Below are 22,994 nucleotides of genomic sequence, written 5' to 3' on the forward strand. Positions count from 1 at the left end.
AGGTGGTGGAGGGCTTTGTAGGTGAGTACCAGGAGTTTGTGTTGGATGCGGTGTGAAACGGGGAGCCAGTGAAGTTCTTTGAGGACCGGGGTGATATGATGCCATGATTTGGTGTGGGTGAGGAGTCTGGCGGCTGCGTTCTGGACACGCTGAAGTCTATTGAGGGATGTAGTGCTGATGCCGTAGAGGAGTGCGTTGCAATAGTCCAGGCGGGAGGAGATGAAGGCGTGAATGAGTCGCTCAGCTGCAGGGCGGGTGAGAGAGGGACGGAGTTTGGCGATATTGCGGAGGTGGAAAAATGAGGTTTTAACAACTTGGCGGATGTGGGGCTCGAGGGAGAGGGTGGGGTCAAATATCACGCCAAGGTTGCGTGCCTGGGTGGAGGGGGAAACAGGGGTGCCATCGATGGTGAGTGTCAGGTTGGGGGTTTTGCTGAGGGTGGATTTGGAGCCGATGAGGAGGAGTTCAGTTTTATTGCTGTTGAGTTTGAGGAAGTTGTGTGCCATCCAGGATTTTATAGCAGTCAGACAGGATTCGATGTGGGTGAGGGGGGGGTTGTGGGGGGATTTGGTGCTGAGGTAAATCTGTGTGTCATCAGCGTAGCAGTGAAAGTCCAGGTTGTAGTGGTGTAGAATCTGACCAAGGGGGAGGATGTAGATGATGAAGAGGAGGGGGCCGAGTACTGAACCTTGGGGAACACCTTGGGTGACTGAAGCTGTGGCAGAGGAGTGGTTGTTGAGGGAGATGAAGTGGGATCTGTCGGAGAGGTAGGACTGGAGCCACCTGAGTGCAGTACCTTCGATACCGATGTCCTGGAGTCGGGTGAGCAGGATGTTGTGGCTCACGGTGTCGAAGGCTGCACTCAGGTCGAGGAGGATGAGGATGTTGAGTGAACCGGTGTCAGCAGAGGTGAGGAGGTCGTTGAGGACTTTGGTGAGTGCCGTTTCTGTGCTGTGATGGGGACGAAAACCAGACTGAAGGGGTTCAAAAAGGTGATTTGTTTGGAGATGGCGGTGGAGTTGTTTGGAGATGATACGTTCTATTGTTTTTGAGAGAAAGGGGAGGTTGGAGATGGGGCGGTAATTACTGAGGGAGGAGGGATCCAGACCGGGTTTCTTGAGGATGGGAGTGACAGCAGCAGTTTTGAAGGCAGAGGGAACGGTTCCTTGGGACTTTGCTAGAACAGTGATAATAAAACAATGCTCCATAATTCTGTGTGCTGAAAAAATAAAAACATAATACAATTGTGCAATCCCTTTGCTAGAACAATAAGTTATAATACTTTGCCACTTTGCAATCTGTGCAAAAACATGAAAAGAAAGAAAATGCTGAAACTTGGCGAAAAAGTGTGTCTTATCATTAGTGTCTGCAATGAGCCTGTTTTGCACTGCACATTTCTTCAAAACGGGGTTGCAGGCTCAGTGGCGGCACCAGAGATTTTCTTTTGGGGGTGCTGTGGGGTAGCTTGACGTGTCATAGAGGGTGCTCAAACATTTAGGGTTTCCCATTAATGTACCGGTCGCTACAGTTGAATCTTCTACGGCAACTATCCCCACGCACACAGTACACCAGCGACTGTTACAATGAAGGCTCGATAATCAGCTCACGGCATATAGGTGTAAGCAGGGGTAAAGTGGTATTTTCATAAGTGGGGAGTGGACCTAACATCCTCTAGGGCAGGGGTTCCCAAAGTGGGGGTCGCGACAAATCACTCCACTTTTAAACTGTATTCTTGTTTTACTGTCATATAGTATTTCATAACTGTTTTTCATTTATTCTCTTATTTTTTTTATACCTATAATGATCATATAAACGTGTGCCTTGGAAATAATTGTTTACATTAATCGTGACCAAACCGTTTGAGACCCACTGAGATAACTAATCTCAGTGGGTAATCTAAACACTGAGAGAGTCCTTTACCTCACTGAGCTGAGGTTATCTGAGCCTCTCAGTCTGACAGGAGAGAGTTCTCCCTCCACCTTGTTGTTGAAAATCTCCTTATATCCGTTAGCGTAGCTAGCTAGCACCAGATGCTAACAACAACAATCTCCGGTACCGGTGCGCACTCTCTCTCTCTCGCTCGCACACACACACAAAATGGCTTGTTCCACACACACACAGAGCCAAGCTTGAATGAAACACAGAGACCCAGACGTACTTGTACTGTACTGTAGCATATTATTTTCGAATCATTCATTTTTCAAATTATGAATTTCACACATAAAAATTCAAAAGACATACATTTCTTGGGGGTGCTTAGGGGGTGCTATGGCTATCCTAGGGGGACCTGAAGCACCCCCTAGCGCCCCCCTGACGCCGCTTATTGACCTTCCATCCTCAAAATGTACATTACACACCTGTGTCCTACAGCGCCCTCATAGGTTTCTAATGTTTCTAAGTGTAACTTCCGCCGGTCATGCCGACGTCATAACAATTCTGTTTTTTTGTTGTTGTTGTCATAAATGTTTTTCCTCCTGGTCTCTGGCACCCCCCCTGTCATGCCTCTGCGCCCCCCACTTTGAGAAACACTGCCCCCCACACACACACACACACACACACACACACACACACACACACACACACACACACACACACACACACACACACACACACACACACACACACACACACACACACACACACACACACACACACACACACACACACACACACACACACACACACACACACACACACACACACACACACACACACACACACACACACACACACACCTTTACTCTATCCTAGCTGTCCTTACCTCCATGAATACTTTGTTTTATCTGGCTATTCATCTTTCTCTCCCTCCTTTTCTATCTCACCTCTCTGTCAGTCACAATCTCCCTTATCACTCCCTTCTCAGGCGTAATGTCTCTGTTTCTCTGTCCACCTCTCCTCTTCTTTATTCACCATCATTCCCTCACTCCCTCTCTCTTTTCATCTCTCAGTCCCGCTGACAGAGCGTGGTGCGAGGGAGATTGGCTGAGAGACGCACAGAGGGAGGAAACGGCGGGTATGGGTTGAAACGAAGAGGAGGAGGAGGAGGAGAGGGGAGGCCGGGCCGAGGAATGGAGAGACAACAGAGGAGAAAATGGGTACAGACAACAGGATGAGAGAGATAGACCACGAGGCAATAAACAGAGATCGTGAGCTGATATGCATTAGGACACATTGGCATTCATAGGGTACAACACAGCACCAATAACAATGCAAATCACAATATGCACACGCACAAATACACATGGGTAGGGGGGGGGGGGATGCTGCTAGGAGCCTGTGTCTCATTACAAACCCTCTGATGTGATGTGTGTTTTCTGAAAATCTGTGCACTAAAGGTGTAATACAGTAGACGCGTTATTATCGCGTTAACGCATTAATTAAAGGTAGGGTAGGTAAGTTTGAGAAACCGGCTCGAGATACACTTTTTGTTATATTCCATGGATCCCGATAGCAATGAATATCTTAAAAAGAATTCATCTGTGGAAGCCGTGGTACTGTAAAAAGCACGACCAATCCGCCGGCCCGGCTAAAATAACTGGATGGCCTACCTGCCTGTCAGCCTTCCATCTGTGTACAAACTTATCTCGTGCCCTCATTGGTCATGTGCGCGTTCGTGTGTGTTGGAGGAGGGGCTCTGTAAGGAAGTGGCAGATTTTCTCCAGTTGTGTATTTTCAAATTCTAGCGATCTCGAGCCGGTTTCTCAAACTTACCTACCCTACCTTTAATTAACGCCAACAATTATTTTAACAGTTTTTTAAATGAATGTAATTATTTTGAAAGTCCGTTGCTCACGGGCTCTGAATACACATACTGACAAACCATGGGTCACAGGAGGGGCGGGATGTTGGTCAGTATTGGCTTAGGATGGGCGTCTCAAACAATGAGAGCATTTGGGGCGGGCCCAAGACTGCTGCAGCGCTCACATGAACCCAAACAGAAGAGAACTGGCGGGGACAGAAACATGGAGAAAGGTACCGGACTCTTACATGGACACTTTAAATCTCTTCCAGATGGCAGATTTGATAGAACCAGAGTTATTTTAACCACTGCAAAGTTGCATTTTCTTATCACTGGACTCTGAGGGTAACTTGTTTTTCTGTAACAAACTACTCTACTACTACACTACCTTTGAACTCATGACATTTTGGGCATAACAATGGGATTAATAGCAGAAAACCATTCGATTAAAAAACTTAATTGTTGCCCAGCACTAATATATATTTATATATAAACTCCTCAAAAAAAGTTTGGAAACGTTATTTCGGTCGATTATTCCTCCCCTTTAATAATACCAATTGGTATTGTATTTTATATCGTTGGAAAGCCTGATTAGTCACCTTTACAACGAGGTACAACTTGTAAGGATCGTGTATTCGTGGAATGAGCAACACAGCTAACCGTGTGGGTAGCGGCCACATCCCCTGCAATATTCTTCTGTTGGTATTCACTCTCGTTTTGAGTTGCTTGTTGGATTGGATGATTGCACTCTCCTACATTAATAAGGAAAAAACAACACATATTGGCAATTTTTACACTTTATTCATTTTACACTGTCAGGGACCTCAGTAGCGTGTGGAAGATCCATACGCAGCCACAACAGCTTGGCGCCTCCTCCTCATGCTGGTGACCAGCCTGGTCACACACTGCTGTGGGATGGCATCCCATTCCTCAACCAGGATATGTCGCAAGCCAGCCAACATGGTTGCGTTGGTCACGTACAGCACGCCCAAGCTGATCCTTTGGCCCAAGTGTTCAATTGGGTTGAGGTCTGGACTCACGGCAGGCCATTCCATCCTCTCCACTCCCAAATTCTGGAGGTACTCTGTGATGATCCTGGCTCTGTGGGGGCGAGCGTTGTCATCCTGGAGGATGGAGTTAGGTCCCAGATTCTGGAGATATGGGATCGCCACTGGCTCCAGAATCTCAATGCGATATCTCACTGCATTGAGATTGCCTTCAATGATGACAAGTTCTGTTTTGCCTGTGAGAGAGATGTGAGATGACGTTCCCCCACATTCTTAGGTTCCGCTGTCGGTGCTGTCTACACCAGCGCAAATGGGCCTGACGGTGAAGGGCAGTCATTGCAGGCTTCCTGGCAGCCTTATAAGCACGAAGACCGGCCATGTGCAGTCTGTTCCTCACCGTCTGATCAGATATCTGTCTGTGGTACCGTTGTGCAAAGCGTCAGTCACACCTGCCAGCACTTGAAGCTCAAAACGAGAGTGAATACCAACAGAAGAATATTGCAGGGGATTTTGGCAAAAAATGTTGGGCCGCTACCCACACGGTTAGCTGTGTTGCTCATTCCACAAATGCACAATCCTTACAAATTGTACCTCGTTGTAAAGGTGACTAATCAGGCTTTCCAACGATGTAACATATACCAATTGGTATTATTAAAGGGGAGGAATAATTGACCGAAATAACGTTTCCAAACTTTTTTTGAGGAGTTTATATACATAAATGCTTACATAAACACAGAAAACTTGATTTTAAACTTGGCAAATCTTTCACCAGACATATTATTGGAGTATTCATGCCTATATGAGCCCGAGGCGTTAACAAGGACTGCATCTGCATTAGTTTAACATCCATTTCTGACTCAGCATGTAACATCAATCAAATTTGAATTGTCACATTGCATTAACAGGTCTTACATAGTTATCCATCATACTCATTTTAGGTTTAAATTAAATGTAGTGTAGATAAATGATGTCTTCATCAGATCAAATTAAGACGGCTGTACCCCTCCCCCTTACAACTTAAAAAGGTGATTCCCAGGCAGGTTCTGTAAAAATACGATGGATGTTTTTTATATGATTTAGAAGCACATTTATGGACATTTATTAGAAACAATACATTGAATATGTTTATTATATCTGTCTCACTGGTACTGGCCTATCAAGCCGTGAATGGATCAGGTCCTTCCAAATGTAGGACTTGGCTATGCATCAGCCAAATGGCTCGCTACTTCCTCACTACAAGTGGAACCCTTCAATAAAAACACACCTGTTTGCTATTGGCTCCAAAATGGTGGAAGAAGCTCCCCATTGATATCAGGACAAAATAAAGTCTACACATCAACCATAAACGGAAAACCCACCTGTTTCACTTGGTCATTAAATATATTACAAAAGAATATGGTAGTACTTTAAAGGGTTTAGCCCATTTGAAACATATGCAACAGCACTGTCAATGGTTGGTCTTACTTGAAGAGAATATACCTGCATGTTTCTTGTTGTTCTGAGTTATAGTATCTGTATGGTTTCTTTTGCACTTATTGTAAGTTGCTTTGAATAAAAGTGTCAGCTAAATGTGTTGGTTTTCAGATTTGAGTTATGACTCCAAGAAGGGATTAATTAATTTTGACAGGAATTGCTGCATTTAGGCAAACTCACTGAGACAAACTACAATAACAATCTTCTCTGTTTTTAGGAAAACTGACATGCACCTCCACCTCATGTCTCTATCCCTCTGACGCCCCCCGCTTCAGGTGCAACACTCAGTATGAAAAGTCATGTATATTGTAATGGTACATTTTTGTAATCACCCTTTCAACCCACACTTGTGTAACATATTTGAATAAGATACAGTGCTATTTAGCTGTAGATAACTGTGTGGGTGCTTATTATTGAGAGTACTACTGATGCATAATTGGATCCCGGTATATATCGGAAGACAGACCGAGATACAGGTCTTTAATAAAGGACACTTTTGTACCAAATGAACTATCTGATTTGCATTAAAATGCATATTAAAATGTGCAAATTAATATATGAACCAGGAAACCCGGGAGACTCAATAACAAAAATGCAAGGAATATCACAACATAGGGCTTGATTGGGAGATTAGATTTTTCGCATTGAGTAAAACCTAGATGCATGTTTTTATGTGATACTACTTTGATTACTGAACAGGAGTTATGGTACAGGTACACTCGGAGAGAGGAAGTGACAAACAAAGTGAGACAGAAACAGCAAAACAAGACGGGAAGCAGAGTGGAGTGGTTGAAAACATAACAAGACAAGTCAGTGAAAGCAAAAAAAAAAATTACAAAGTCAAATTAAAGTATAAAAAAAAAGGGTTGGAAAGAGAATGAGACGGACAGGAAAGAGGGAGAGGAGCAGAGGTTGGATGTAACACAATATAATAAGGTGAGTGGAGGAAGAACGCCTGAGGGGAGCGCAGAGAGAAATAGGCTGTCCTGTTAACATGCTGACTTACCTGCTCACACACACGCACACGCTCACACACACGCACACGCTCACACACACGCACATGGCGCGATGACAGCCTTTCTGATTTTAAATATCACCTCCCAACACATTCATGTCTCGCTGAAAAATCTCCCTATCTTGCAGAGCCCGCCTCCGTCCTACTTGCAGGGAAGCTGGCTGACGTGTTGCCTGTTGGGCTTCGTTGTGCTTTACCTAATGATGAATTATGCATTGGTCCCTGTCACTTCGAAAAATGCAATTACCTCAGTGATAAGGCAGATGGGCCTGTTTTGTCTGACATATGCTGTGCATCTATTAAGAGTCTACTGCGGGAAACGGAACAGTTGCGTACAAACATGGGCACATTCCTGTATGCTTCCATGAACACACACTTAAATATGCGCACATATACACACAGGGCTCAAGTTCAGCCAGTGTGTGCTGTCTGTTGAAATGCACCATATTGAACATATAGCAGACAAGGATCATGGATTCAAATCAATGATGTTTTTTGGTTTTACAGCATTTATCGTGTCGGGAATGTGTGTTTTGTGAGAAGGTCATTGCTGTTTCTCTGATGGCACTGTCGCAAGAATACAGAAAGAGTCAAACGATTGAAAATAGTGGTACAAGTAATAAACATCTGATTCTGAGAAAGGATCATGTCCTTTAGAATATAGAAGCATGTCCTTTTCAACCGACTTAAAGGAAATCAAGGTGGCAAAGGTTTTAATATATACTACTAGTATATGATAGAGAAAGTGTGTATTGTCCATCTTAAAACTACTATTAATTATAATGGTTGTAAAATGATACATAGCCCATAATAACAATACATTTGATTTATATAGCACACTTTAAAGACAACGTCATCTCAAGGTGCTTCACAAAGCTATAAGGAGAAAATAATAAAACAAATTAAATGAAAAGATTTACTAGTGAGACTCATAGTAATGTTTTGAAGGAACTTGATAAATGATTAGCTATTCTCAAGTTTCATTGCTGCTTATCTGCCAATTGCACAATTTCCATATTGCTCCATCCATTCTAGTGATGGAAGGAGCATATTGAATAAAATATGGTAATATAAAAAATAAGAATAAAAGGTTAAGAGCATAAAAGGTTTAAAAAAAAAAAAAAATTTTTTTAAATAAAGGACGGTTAGTAAAATGCGGTGCGGAACAGGTGGGTCTTGAGGCATTTCCTAAAAACTGAGTGATGCCAAGGTCCGTATGTTCTCTGGAAGCTGATTCCACAGACGTGGACCCAGGGAGGAGAAAGCACGGTCTCCCATGGTGACCAGTTTTGTCCGCGGAACAGCCAGGAGATTGGAGCTGTCTGACCTGAGTGTGCGTGAGTTATGGGAATGTTGTGTGGTTAGCAGTTCCTGTAGGTAGGTGGGGCCAGTGTGGTTGATGGCGTTGAAGACCATTATGAGGACTTTATAGTTGATCCGGTGTGTTACAGGGAGCCAGTGGAGTGAGTGAAGGATGGGGGTGATGTGCTCTGATTTGCGTGTTTTTGTGAGTATCCGGGCGGCACATTTGAAGACAAATGTAATTAAATGCAAAACAAAATCCCAGTAAGCTTTGGTTCAATAACGTAGATTTAGTTTTAAGTAACACGGGATTTGTTCAAATATTTGAGACCATGTAGCCTAGTGGATCAAATTTTGCTTTCAACGAGGTGGAATCCAGTTACTTCTACAAACTGCTTCCTACATACTATGGTGTTGTAATTATCCAATAATTAGAGCTTTGCTCGCTATTGACCTCCATTTTTATTCATTAGCTCAGTTAACTGACAGCTCAATATGACATGTAATAGGTCAGATTTATAGTGATTTTTAAGAGGGCTAGAACACAAGGCCACTACTTTAAAGGTCCCATGTCATGCTTTTCCGGTTATTACCCATCCCCTTGTGTTATGTAGCTTTTTATGCATGTAAACGGTCTGCAAAGTCACAAACCCTCAAAGTACACCCTGTAGCGATTAAAACTCTAACACAGAAAATACCCGTCTATGCTGCCCCAGAACGCCTCGTTGGAGATTTTTCTTTTTCCATTTTGTTCTTCCTGAGTATGGTGACGTAACCATGCCCAGGTCCAAATGGACCAATCTGTGGAGCTCCTCACACACACACACACTCACACTCACACTCACTCAGCCTTATATTTTCTCAGTAGCTGCTCCGCGGATTTCTCAGCCTGAACTCAGCCTGAGACAGCGAGACACCGCAAAAGAGTTTGTGTGTGTGCTCAGGCTGAGTTCAGGCTGAGTTTCGCGGTGTCTCGCTGTCTCGCAGACCCCACGCAGCAACCAGGAAACGACTGTCTCACACTGTCCGCACCTCGAGCAGCAGCGAGCCCCGCAACGTCCCGCCAACACGGCACCCAGACCCCACGCAGCATTCTCATCTGTTTGTCATTACTGGTGTCTTTTTCTGGTTGCTAACAAACGCCGTTGAAACACATAAACACACATCAGAGCACAGTGGGCTCACAGGGAGGGGGGGGGCATTAGCTCCAACAAGCCGTTTAGGACAGAGAGTGAATACACATACTATACAGAGATGCTGTATGAGAAACCAATGTGAGTTTGGAACATTGAAGAATGTAAATCTATTCTAGTATACCTCAACAATGGAATTATGATCAGTAGAAATGGCCATGACATGGGACCTTTAACATCTTGTGGCTCTTTAAGAGGTCACATTTAGAATTTGCACATTTAGTTTGTTCCAACATTTAACAATGACAGTATTCCTAATTTACCAAACACTAACCCTAAAAAAACCTAATGACAGTAACAGAGCACCATAAGGAAAACACTCACTAGGTTCACAACATTTGGATCAACTAACACAAAAGTCTGAAGAAAAGTCAGCCTTTAGTAAATATAGAGTCATAAAGAGGACACGTTTAAGACGGGAGTATCATTTAAGTAATTAAACTGCATTTCCTTAATACTTCTGAGAACTATATGGATAAGCATTTATGTAAAAGCTGCAGCAGCTTACTTAAAGAGCATTCCCAAATGAATCTAATAGAAAATCAATCTTGATATTTTAACCTGTTAAGCCCTGAGCCTGTTTTTCAAAATGACATTCCCAGAACAAATGACCATATCTTCCCTTCTAAAAGGGTTAAATTAATAATCTTTTTTCTCAAAGTAATGATAAAACTTGCTCGATTTTGATGGTTGACACCTCTTTCTGACCGTTAGAGCCAATAGAATCGAAGGGGGAGTCCCCCACACACACTCATTGTGAAACGAAAAGGTGGGGGCTTTGCGCATGTAATTTTGCATCAGAGTGAACCTATCTCTAGCTTTGACATCTGGAAACGGAAAAGCAGTTTTAATGCTAATGGATTATCAGAAATCATTTCAAAGGGACACAGACACATTGGATTAACCTATGGATTAACTTCAGCAGCGTTTTTATCGTTTTAATGCCATTGAAGACCACTTTGGAGAGACTACAGAGCCAAGGTAAACATTTTAGCATTTTTAGCTACCTAGCGTCACCTGTTTTGATGTCCGTTTTTGCTTATAACGTCAACATTTCGTATAATTCAGTGATAATGTGGGTGTCCAACGATTCTGTGTCACCTCACGATGTGAAACAATGTGTTGGATGTAGAGAAGAGATAAATAATAAGGTTTTGTGAGTGATTTTCGGTGCAGTAAGGTGTTAGCATTTTTAGCTCGTTGCTAATTCAGAGGCTCAGTGTTAGCATTGTGGGTTTTCTTTTGAAAAAAAAATAAAAATGATCAGTTAGATGAGTTTCTTCCCGTTACATGGATATAAAACATTCATAGTTTATTAAATGAACATGCCTTCAGACACTGTTTCCTGCAAGATGTTGCGGCAGTGCCCCGGTACCGGGGTCTCTCGGGCTTAGAGACTGCAAAAATATGAAAACCCCAAATCTAACTTCGGTTTGGAGTCAGTTTATTTTGTGTTTTATCAATACGTTGCTGATGTTTTTATATCCAAATATAGATTTAAAGACACTTTCGGGAGACATAAAGACAAATGTAGAGAAAGGTGGGCACAGACATAAAGACTGTGGGACGAATAAGGAAAGGTAGAAAGATGGAGAGAGGTTTGACGATGGAAATAATTCCCACTTCAGATCACATTACATTACATGTTACTTGTTAGACGCTTTTATCCAAAGCGACTTACATACTCAATACTGTGGGCAATCCCCACAGGAGCAATTTGGGGTGAAGTGTCTTGCCCAGGGACACAACGGCATGCTGACTGCAGTGGGGTTTGAAACTGTGACCCCCTGATCCCAACACCAAGGCTCTATCCACTGCCCCACACGCCTCCGGGACCAGATCACACACAGGGATGCAGTGCTGCTCTCTGTTCCATCTCATCCTCTCCTGTTTCCCTTCTTTCTTTCATTATCCTCCCTGCCATCTTCTCATCCTCCCTCTCTACATCATCGACCTCTGAAAATCTATCTTTGTCTATTCCCTTTTTTTATATTTTACTTCGTGTCACCTTTGAAGTCTGCCATTCCCTCACATTTTTTCGTCGACTCTCTTTCTCAATCTGCCTCCCTGAGGTCATTATTTCAAGGTTTTTTGGTAAATCCAAAATGTGCTCTTTAATTAGCCTGGAAAGGATCTGGTCAGATGGGCTCGTAAGATGTTCCCATCGCAGAGAGACAAACACTGCATGATAATCATATTGACAGGGTTAGGCTGGTGGACAGAGATAGGCCGATGCAGTAGGAGGTACATGTATAAAGTAGGTAAGTAGATAAAGAAAACAAACAAGAGGAAAAAAGGGGACAAAAACAAAGTCAGCCCCACCTGGAAAATCTAATTTAATACAATGGTCTTTTGTGTGTGACTATGTCAGAGTGGTTACACCATAATCATCATCTTTTAATAGGATGGTGTGTTGAATTTGATGTTAGAAATCAAATATGGCACGTATAGTGATTTTAATGAGAAATACAACTGTCATTCATGTTTTACTTCAACGCTCCAGAGAATCCCTGAGGGTGCGCCACTTTTTTAAATGTGTAATTTAGTTTGGTTGATTGACATAAATAAATAACAAACTCTGAATGGATATGACATTAACGGCAGGAACTATTATTATAACAAATTATTTGATTGATGCTGATTTGTTACTTTTATTTCAAATTCTGTCATCTTCTTTTGGTATATTTCCATGGTCCTGAGGGAAAACTGACCAATCAACAGGGTGCTTCAGATGGCAAATAGCCTCTCTACATAAAAGAGGTACAGGAATAAGTCCTAAATCCCAAACATGAGTCAGCATTTAAGAATTCCAGTTCCAGTTCGTCTGCAGTGTCGAAATTAATGTCATTTTGGTGAGATGCCTGAAATACCACCTGTAGTTACAAAAGCTTAAGAGACTGTTACGTTTTGTTCTATAAAATAAAATATGGAAGTAAATGCCCCACTTGTTAATGTCTTAAAAACAGCAGTTGCCAACCATTGACTATTTTAAACACCGCTTCCTCTCCTTGATAATGATAAACTAAGCCCTGTTCCAACCTGATGGAAAAATACATGCGGAAATGCATTTCAAAAGTATCAATGCATAAATTAGTAATCTATTGCGATCTTGGAATAGATTAACAGGACAGTGATCACTTATGGTTACAAAGTACAAGGCGGAAATGAGCAAAAACCAAGATGGCGGCAGACAAAATGTCAAGCTTTCAAAATGGTAGTTGATACTGTCAGTGTTCTTCTTTGTCTTTGCTTATAATCAAAACATTCTCAATTTCTTGGTGCAAGACAAAGATCAGAAGAACTCATAATGATTCATCCTCTGCGGTAGGGATGGGTAAGGTTTAAACGGTACTACTACTTTTTTCGATCCGGTCCTTTAACGGTACTCTTATCGGTTCTTTTGAAGAAAAAAAAAGGTAAATTAACTATACAAATTGTATATAATGTGAACTTACAGAACTATACAAAACAAAACAAAAACAAGTATTCACTGAAGAAATACAGTGGTGGGGCATACAGGTATGCTGCAAAAGGCCTAACGGTTCTTCTGGAGGAAGATTGAGGTATAGAGAACATACCTGACGTGGAAACGTTACTCGTGGATGGGGCTACAGAGCTAGACAGTCAAACCCGGTGCATTTCTCCGTCTGAATGTGGTGCACTTTTGCTAAATGTTTAGACAAACTGCTTGTGTTACCGCCCTTACATGCTAAACTCTTATTGCACTTTTGGCAACGAGCATTGTCCACATCGAGACGGGTAAAGTTTAACCACACCTTGGAGCGCTTCTCTCCGCCATCTCCGCCGTGTATGTGTGTTGCATGCATGTAGCAGCTGAGTGTGTGTAAACTGCTCCGCCCCCTCGCACACAGACGGGGGAGAGAGAGATCTCTCGTCTGGATTGGAAAGATCGAAAATACATCCTAGATGCATTTTTAATGCATCAGTTTTGGAACTGCAGGTTTTCCGTGGCAATTCACGTCAGAGACCATCTTCTGACTCATACCCAGTCTCCCATTCAGGCCAATTGATTTTAAAACAAACACTGAGTCCATTCTTCTTGGCAGGAATGGTCTCCGTTTGTCTCTGCCTGACAATATAAGAGTGGAAGATACAGTACGAGAAAGAAAAGGACAAGAGATAAAGTTAGATACAGTCTAAGATTATTTCCTTTTATAATATCTTTAGATAGTGATGGATATTATTGTTCTATATTGTAAAAATCTCTCCATCTCTGAAGTAAAGTGAACAATGAAGCTTATATGAATATCCTTGGGGAAAATAAAACTACTTAAAAGGAATGAGAGGGGGATAGAGGGTCACTTCAGAGCCCTTCTCCAACAATATAACAAGAGCGACACCAAAAGCTGTTTGTTCGAAGAATAGAGGGCGGAGAAGAAAAACGAGTGTGAGCAGCGCGTCAGCCGTAGATAGCAGATATACAGTAGATCAAGAGACATACAGATAGACAGCGACAGCCGAGGAAGGGCAGAGTGAGGCAGACAAAAACACGGCAGGAAAACAAGAGACGTTATATCCTGCGAGGCATCTCTCTCCCGGAATTTGGCAGATTATTAGAAGCGTGACCCTCAAAGGCTTCAATCCCCAGCTAACGAGGGCAACGTCTTGAAGTGACATTTCCGAGCCGAAGGAGGAAGGGGAAAAAAAGAAAAAGAGCGAGCGATTTAAGAAATGAGATTTAAACAAAAAAAGGGTCACCGCCCCAATATATGTATTAAATATACACACAGACTCGCCCGCAAATCACACAAACATGCTGGGAGACATATTCCCACATGATGCACCCACACATGTAGCATATAGGTCATTTCCCCTCTGGCTCATATATTATTGCCGGTTTGGGAAGGGGAAGTTTGTTCACTAAATATTTGATGGACACCTCTAGCTGCAATGAGATTAACAGATTAATTTTAAGGATGTGTTTATCAGTGTGTCATTGTGTGTGTGTGTGTGTGTGTGTGTGTGTGTGTGTGTGTGTGTGTGTGTGTGTGTGTGTGTGTGTTCAGTGCCACACGAGCCCAAAAGTTAATTAAAAATGAATCAAACATTACACAGGCAACGACAGCATACAGCTCAAACTGAGTGATAAGGTCACACTTGCAAAATGAAAACAAACAAAAGGTCAATGTTAGGAGAGAAAAACAACAGAAACATCAGAAACAAAACAAATATGCTATGAACCAAGAACCACTTGAAGCTTGTTGGGATATTAGATCTAATTTAGTTTTTCAACATAGGATACTTTAAAGATCTGATATAAGTATTTACAATGTTATACAGATACAGGTCTTTAGTTCTGTATTGCCAATTGATTTAGTTTTTATTGTCAGGTATTTCCTGGTAAAAAAAATGTTGATTGAAATGAATGAAGCCTATTCTTCACACTTTCTGTTGTGAGAATGTATTTTTTGACCATTATGGAAGAAGTTGTACTAATACCAAACAAGTAGAAGTAAGTAAGTATTATCAGTATGAGTGGTGACGTATACCTTTTACAGTTACATCTTCCATGTCAGACCTTTACTACATGATGTATTTGGATAATATTACTGCTGGGTTATTGTGTATGTTGCATTTGACTGTTGTAGATGTTTATCGTTGTGATTATTTTAACTCCCTTGAATCCAAATGTGCAGTTTTATCTATTGCAATGCATCATATTCTTTAAGATCATCATATGTTTGTAGCTTCGTTGCTGTTCTATAAGAACCACATATCTCTATTTTTGATAAGCTGTTTTCAGCTTTGTGATGATGCATTTCGATGCTTATCCAGGAGGGATTTGAATGTACTTATCTTTGGAAAGTAAGAGATTTTTCGAAACAAATAAAGGAACACTATCCTTAAGTATGTCAAAATCAACAGGTCTGGGCAAAGGAAATGAAAAACAAATCTGTACCAGTAAAGTAAAAAGTACAATATTCCCAACTGGGAATCGCTGATATTATAAGTATAAAGTATCTTAAAATGGAAATACTCAAGTAAATGTGTGCTTAAATATAGTTATTGTGGAAAAGTAGTGTAGTTACATTCCATCATTGCTATAAGCTAATGGTGGGCTATAGCAGCTATAGTTAGCCAACTTTAGATACATAGATACATTGTTGTCTAACTTCTGAGAAATTAATTAGACCCTTGAAGAGTATTTATTAATCCAGAGCATCCAACTTAATAGTATGTACACAAATATTATTCAAATGTACACAGGGCTATAGCAGCTGCAGGTACAGAGCATTGTTCAGGGTTATCTCAACAACAGAAGCCGAGTAAAGGAGAGATATTGCTCATCAGGTTTACCACCCAGAAATTCCTCATCTTACTTATCTGTTGTACACCATTGGACCATTAATCCCAAATGGTTGCTATTTTCTTAAACAAGCATAATAAGCCACCATGGCTGAGGAGGTAGCTCTGACGGAGCGACCGGGGGCCACTTTGTGTCTGCAGCCTGGAGATTAGCGAGCCAGCGGAGATTTCCTGAGGATAAATGTAAAGCCGAGCTGAACAATGAACGCTTCTGGCCAAGATTGTTTAAGGGGATAAGATGTTCACAAAAATAGGCCTCAATGTGGGATAGAGTGTGTGTTTGAAACAGTGTGTGCCTGTGAGAGATTAGCTGTCTGGTAAGCATTTTTGGGGGGTGGGTGTGTTTGCATGTTGGTGTGTGTGTGAATACAGTTATGTGATGAGAGAGCTGTAGTGAAAATGCCAAAGCCAAAAAGACCAGACGGTCCTATTCGGAGGCCTTTGAAGCAACACAGCTTCAAATGCAGAGGCAGCTTAAAGGACTTAGGATAGGAATTGATCTGACAACCCCCCCACACACTCACAAACCCACACACACCAATAATCAGGCCCAGTAGAACTCGCTGCGTTCAGAAGTTTCAGTCAAAATCTCCATAGTATATGTCAAAGCCAGGGAGGGATCTCGCTGTCACAATCTAACACAAATGCACAAGGTTGGTCAATATGATGGCAAATGAAAGACCTCTAGAAGTCTTACCAAAGTCGGCAAAGGAGGACTGTCCGACAGTTTTATTTGGTGGTTCTGCAGGCAGGACATCATCAACTCTGGTGAAGTTCCCATCCTGAGAGAGAGAGAAAAAAGAAATTGGTAAAAACTCTCCACAAAACCTGACAAACTTTCCTCGTTCTAATTCTGACTGAAGAGTTCAGAAGAGATCCAGAAACCCCGGAATTCAAACACCATTAGCTTCCTTTGTGGACACTATAGATGTTCATTGTAAAACAGCATACATGAGACAGTTAGATATGTAAATGACATCATCATGTAAATGGTAAAACAACTGAAAAAACTTTCATTAAAATAAAATGAAGAATCCTAAAGATGTGAAGAAATTATGAAAAAACTTAGAGTATTTATCAAAAACACAAATATGGAGGAAATATAGACTTGCAACTTCTTTACTGTGACACACTTAACAATACAAACACACAATCGGAATTAAAAATAAGAAGAACAATACGAACACAAACAAATGAAAACAATTGAGGAGTCCACAACAACAGATTATTGGAAAATATATGGGCACAATCTTAAAAACTGTTATTAGATAGATGGATAGATGGATAGATAGATGGATAGTCTAACATACAGTAATGTCTAACGGTTAGCATAATGGTTATTTTCCTTTTATATACATGGCCAAGGCTCATGGAGCGTTCAATGGACCGTAGCGAAGCAGTCCGTCGGGAAGGATTTTGTGTTCATCTATGCTTGTGCATAAACATGAGAAATACATACATGTTCGAGCTCTTCACTGCATAAATGCATATATTTCCCGACAGATGCTAGAAGCTGCCAGATTCTAAATAGCCCCATCATTTAAAGCGGTGGTTTTTATGGACCACTTCCACAGTTGGATCATTTCTAATAAATGATAACATTTACTGATAGCATTGGTCCTGCATCCTGTATAAGTAGGTAGAGTTAAAGTGTGTCATTGTTCTATTGTTAGGGCTGCATTACTAGGATAGTTTTTTTGGATTCATTGCGTCATCTATACACTCAGAACGTTGCACACAAAAGTAACACACCATATATTGCCAGAACATTTGAATGAAAACACTGATTGTTTTGTTTTTGGCTTAAAAATATTCTTAGTTTAACTTGTTTGCTATTTCCTAATAGTTTTCTGTCAATCAACAAAGTTATTCATTGACATATAGCTTCAGTAACATTTCATTTCAGTGCTGCAACTGATGATTGTGTGTACCATGGGTAAGGGTATGATTTATTAACTGATTATTTTTCTAAATTCATTGTCTAAAAAACTGAAAATGTATATTTATTACAAAAGTGTCACATTTAAAGTGCACCTATCATGCTATTTTTAGGCAATAGCATAGGTCTCAGATATATAAAAAACATGTCTATGAAGTGTTTTGCTCAAAATACCAAACAGATCACCCATTCTAGCCATGCCTCATATCCCTCTATTTCACTTCCTGTTTCAAAAGTGCTGATTTGGGGTATAAAGCTTAAAAAAATTAAAAAATGGATAACAAATGTAAAAAGGAGGGGGCTGAGCTCATGCGGGACCCGGCAGCTACTGTCTAAACTAAATACTGCGGTGATGAAACGCCATATCATGGATTATCAAGGATTATTTCTGAAACAGTATGGAGCTCAAAGGCTTTCTCTCTTGCCGGTTATACCACAAGGTGAGTTCCTTTTTATTTCCAGCTTCTTCACACACATGCTCTCTCCAGTACAGGTTAGCTCTGAGTGTTAGCGATGCTAATGTAAACATATTACGTCCAAAACAGTCGGGCATTGTTTCCGATAGCAACTTTCTGATAGTGCCGTGGGTCCACATTTCCGATATTACGTCATATCGGACGCAAATCTGGATCAGCTCCGTTTTCTGATGCTGCGTGAGTTCCCTGACACAAATTTATGTATAAAAGACATCAAAAAGTCCATTTTGTATGGTAGGTCCCCTTTAAGAAGCTGGAAACATGTAATGCTACAACAAATGACTTCAACAGGAGATTGTGAAAATAAACTAATCGATTAATTGACCATTCAGTTCACCTGTAACTGATTACATTTTTAGAATAAGAAGCATACTTTATTCACACCGCAAGTGCAAATGTGTTTTCACTCTGTTGATACAGTATACAGCAGGGTGGTCCTTAAAATTGAAAGTCGGAAAGTCTAAGCTCCAACCCCCAGAATTTATTCTATTAGTCAAGAAAACTCTCCTGGTGAATGTTTTCCTCAATCTGACAACATTTACCCCTCCCTCATCAACCTTGAAGTTTAGCCTCAGTTGCAGCACCGTGCTGCTGGTGTGGCAGCCCAGGTCGATGAGGGAGGGGTACATGTTGTCAGATTGAGGAAACAATTCACCAGGAGAGTTTTCTTGACTAATAGAATGAATTCTGGGGGTTGGAGCTTAGACGTTCCGACTTTCCATTTTAAGGACCACCCTACTGAGGCTAAACTTCAAGGTTGATGAGGGAGGGGTAAATGTTGTTGGAATTAGAATAAAATTCACCAGGAGAGTTTTATTGACTATCATAACAAATTACGGTGGTTGGAGCTTAAAATAAATGAATTCGAAAATGTACATGGCACTAAGGACCACCCTAGTATACAGTTCACCTGGAACACGCCCTGCAACAGTTGGGAATATATTGCATCGCTCAAGGACACTGTTTTTTCTGTCAGTAGCCATCCAGTTCAGCTACTGCGGCCCTTTTAAGATCTCCTGTGAGCCCTGAAGGCCAATAAACTCAGGCCGTATCACTCAATGGTCGTAGCACACACCGGATAAACTGAACAGAAAATAAGAATTAGACCAGGGGCTGCCGCTTCTCAGGTGGGAAGTAGTGCTGCAGCATGTGCCGACATGACACGTCATCTCACGGTTTCTGGGTCTTGATCGTAAAGATATATGAGCTTATATAAAAACTATGGGTGAGAGGATTCTGAAACACATCGGATACCATCGCCTTGTGGTGCCCTTTACAGAGGGCAGGGTAGAAAGAAGAGCAGATAAGCATATTAAGGGGGGGTGTGTGTGTGTGTGTGTGTGTGTGTGTGTGTGTGTGTGTGTGTGTGTGTGTGTGTGTGTGTGTGTGTGTGTGTGTGCAGATGTTATTGTATGCAGTAGGTAACTGTTGCCTGCTGATACCAGCATTAGTGATTTATGAGAAAGAGAGGGACAGAGAGATGCAGGGATTGAGTCAGGGAGAGCAACATATGTATTATGTATAAGTGCTGCAAGTGTTGCAGGGAGTATGTGTGGTTAAATACTGCAGTCACCAGTGCAAGCCAGCCATCATTTAAACATACATTAACATTTACATTACTATCTTATTATATATATTGCTGTCTACTGCTATTACATTTCATTCAATGAAAATGAATTGAGAAGCAAAGAGGAGGTAACTTAAAATCAAAGAAATAGATTGAGTAAAGATGAAAGGAAGATATCTTTCTCATTTGAGCAAACTTCATTATTATTTAAATAGGATATATAATGCTCATTTTCAGGTTCATATTTGTATTTTGGTTTCTTCTGGTACATGTCTCCATGCATCAAAGTTACAAAAGGTCTTTCTTTTTCTCATACTGCCTGTGCAGCACCTCTTTTCAGACCAAAAAGTGATACCATACTGATTTATGATCTTAGAAAATACACATTTTGATTCTTACATTAAAGTCTGTATAGGCCGTACGCATAGGTAGAGAAGAGTGTTTTTTAAGATGGTAGTTCTGTAATGGCAGGAAAACAGTTATTCAGCCTCATGGTGGTGTCTAATACTGCCAGACACCTGTCAGAGAAAGAACCCACTTGATCATCTTAATGGTAGTCTCACACTCCCCCTCCCCCTCCCCCCCACCCTGAAACAGTTAGATTGGGAGTTTAATGAATAGTGCTGCCAGTGTGATGATCAGCTGGATTTATGATGCTGTGGGGCCTGAAGTTCCCTTTGGTCAGTTAATACATCAATATTGTGTCATCTGAATGAGGCTTTGGCACGTCTTCTCATGCTTGATTGTGGCATAAAGAACTTAAAACATTTCATTCACACTTTCTCGCTTCGTTGGAGTCGTTTACCGCACTGTTGTGACTAAAAGAGAGCTGAGTCAGAAGGCAAAGCTCTCGCTCTACAGGTCCAACTTCGGTCCTACCCTCACCTATGGTCATGGAGGGTGGGTCATGACCGAAAAGAACGAGATATAAACGGCCAAAATGGGTTTTCTCCGGAGGTCAGCTGGAATCTCCCTACAGCTTCATTCACATGATCTGTGATATTCTTTGCTCACTGCGAGGTTGGGCGTGAAGTTGGGTCAGTTAAAGGTGGGGTAGGTAAGTTTGAGAAACCGGCTCGAGATACACTTTTTGTTATATTCCATGGAATGCTCTTAACATCCCGATAGCAATGAATATCTTAAGTGCTTTGACAACAAATCCATAAAAAAATGTCATCTGTGGAAGCCGTAGTACTGTAAAAAGCACGACCAATCATTTTAGCCGGCCCAGCTAAAATAACTGGATGGCCTACCTGCCTGTCAGCCTTCCATCTGTGCACAAACTTATCTCGTGCCCTCATTGGTCATGTGCGCGTTCGTGTGTGTTGGAGGAGGGGCTCTGTAAGGAAGTGGCAGATTTGTTCCGGTTGTGTATTTTCAAATTCTAGCGCACTCGAGCCGGTTTCTCCAAAATTACCTACCCCACCTTTAAGTTTTGTTTCTATGCTTATCTCCCCTGCTATCTAGAGCCGCTATATACAGTTGTCATCCGATTGGTTGCGCGTTGAAAGGTCAGAGGTACCAGGTAATTTGAGCAAGCAACTGATGGATGGATGGGAAGGATGGATTGATGGATGGATGGATTGATGGATGGATTGATGGATGGTTTGCTCTCATAATGTGGAGATAAGCATGTTTTGGGGGAAAGGGAATCTCTTTGGTTTGACTGAAAATGAGCTAGGCAGTTAATACAGTACAGTAGAATGCAAACATTACTTAAAGTCTTCAATAGTTATATTGCGTTTTGCATTTTTGTAGAGCCACTGTAAGAGTTGCATTCAATCTGATACAGTAAGTGAAAGGAGTAATTATTTCTTAAAGCCAGAATGTATTTGTTTTTCATTCAGTCTGCTAATTATTCTTTGCCTAAATAGTGCTGACTGAAACACTAAAAACTCTGGAGTTATTGCTGCAGTAGATTGGTGCCAGAAAAATGATTGGCCACCGGACGTGAGGATAAATCACATAATTAATATTATTAAATGTCAATTTATTTGTTTTTAGTGCTCCATGTACAAATCTGCATTTTATTACTGTGATATGAAGCTTTCAAAGTGAACACATAATGTCACATAATGTTACCTTTAAAGCTATTGGCATTGTGCAGGCTCTGTCAGTAAATGAAGCCTAATGTTAAATCCACTTTGAATTATTCATGGTGGCACACAAATTGTGCTTTTAGAGTTTCATTATTTGCATGATGTTTGATGCTTTGACTGCTGATCAGGCCAACAGGAATGTCAGAAGCGTATGTTGGTGATAAATCACTGTCTGCCCTCAACCCGATTTGTTTCAATTAGCCTCGACATTTGTAAACACTGTGTATTGAATGTGCAAACTAACTTTTTAGGAAAGAGGGCATGACAAGAATCAGTGATTACTTTTAAATACTATGATAATATGTTTTTAATGCTTTGAAATGACTTATCCTATACTTAAAGATAGGGTAGGTAATTTTGGAGAAACCAGCTCGAGTGCGCTAGAATTTGAAAATACACAACCGGAAAAAATCGTCCACTTCCTTACAGAGCCCCTCCTCCAACACACACGAACGCGCACATGACCAATGAGGGCACGAGATAAGTTTGTGCACAGATGGAAGGCTGACAGGCAGGTAGGCCATCCAGTTATTTTAGCCGGGCCGGCTAAAATGATTGGTCGTGCTTTTTACAGTACTACGGCTTCCACAGATGACATGTTTTTATGGATTTTTTGTCAAAGCACTTAAGATATTCATTGCTATCGGGATGTTAAGAGCATTCCATGGAATATAACAAAAAGTGTTTCTGAAGTGAATTACATACCCCACCTTTAATTAATAACATATGCAAGAAAACAAAGTAAATCGATCAAATATAGAGATACAGTATATGTAATGCCTTTGTGCTTAAATGCAAGTGTGTATGTTTAAATGACCTATGCAAACGAAAATGACAAACAGTCTCATCAAAAGCAG

General features: G+C 41.2%; 1 protein-coding gene across 1 annotated transcript in view; it reads right to left on the reverse strand.

Moving 5' to 3' along the window:
• Window positions 1–22,994, reverse strand: part of itfg1 (integrin alpha FG-GAP repeat containing 1) — a 175,013-nt gene that overhangs the window by 113,876 nt on the left and 38,143 nt on the right. The window contains exon 8 of the mRNA XM_034132737.1: window positions 16,754–16,838. Within this exon, the coding sequence (XP_033988628.1) occupies window positions 16,754–16,838 (85 nt within the window). The remainder of the gene's footprint in view (window positions 1–16,753; window positions 16,839–22,994) is intronic.

Source organism: Trematomus bernacchii, unplaced genomic scaffold (genome assembly GCF_902827165.1).
Source record: "Trematomus bernacchii unplaced genomic scaffold, fTreBer1.1, whole genome shotgun sequence".
NCBI lineage: Eukaryota > Metazoa > Chordata > Actinopteri > Perciformes > Nototheniidae > Trematomus > Trematomus bernacchii.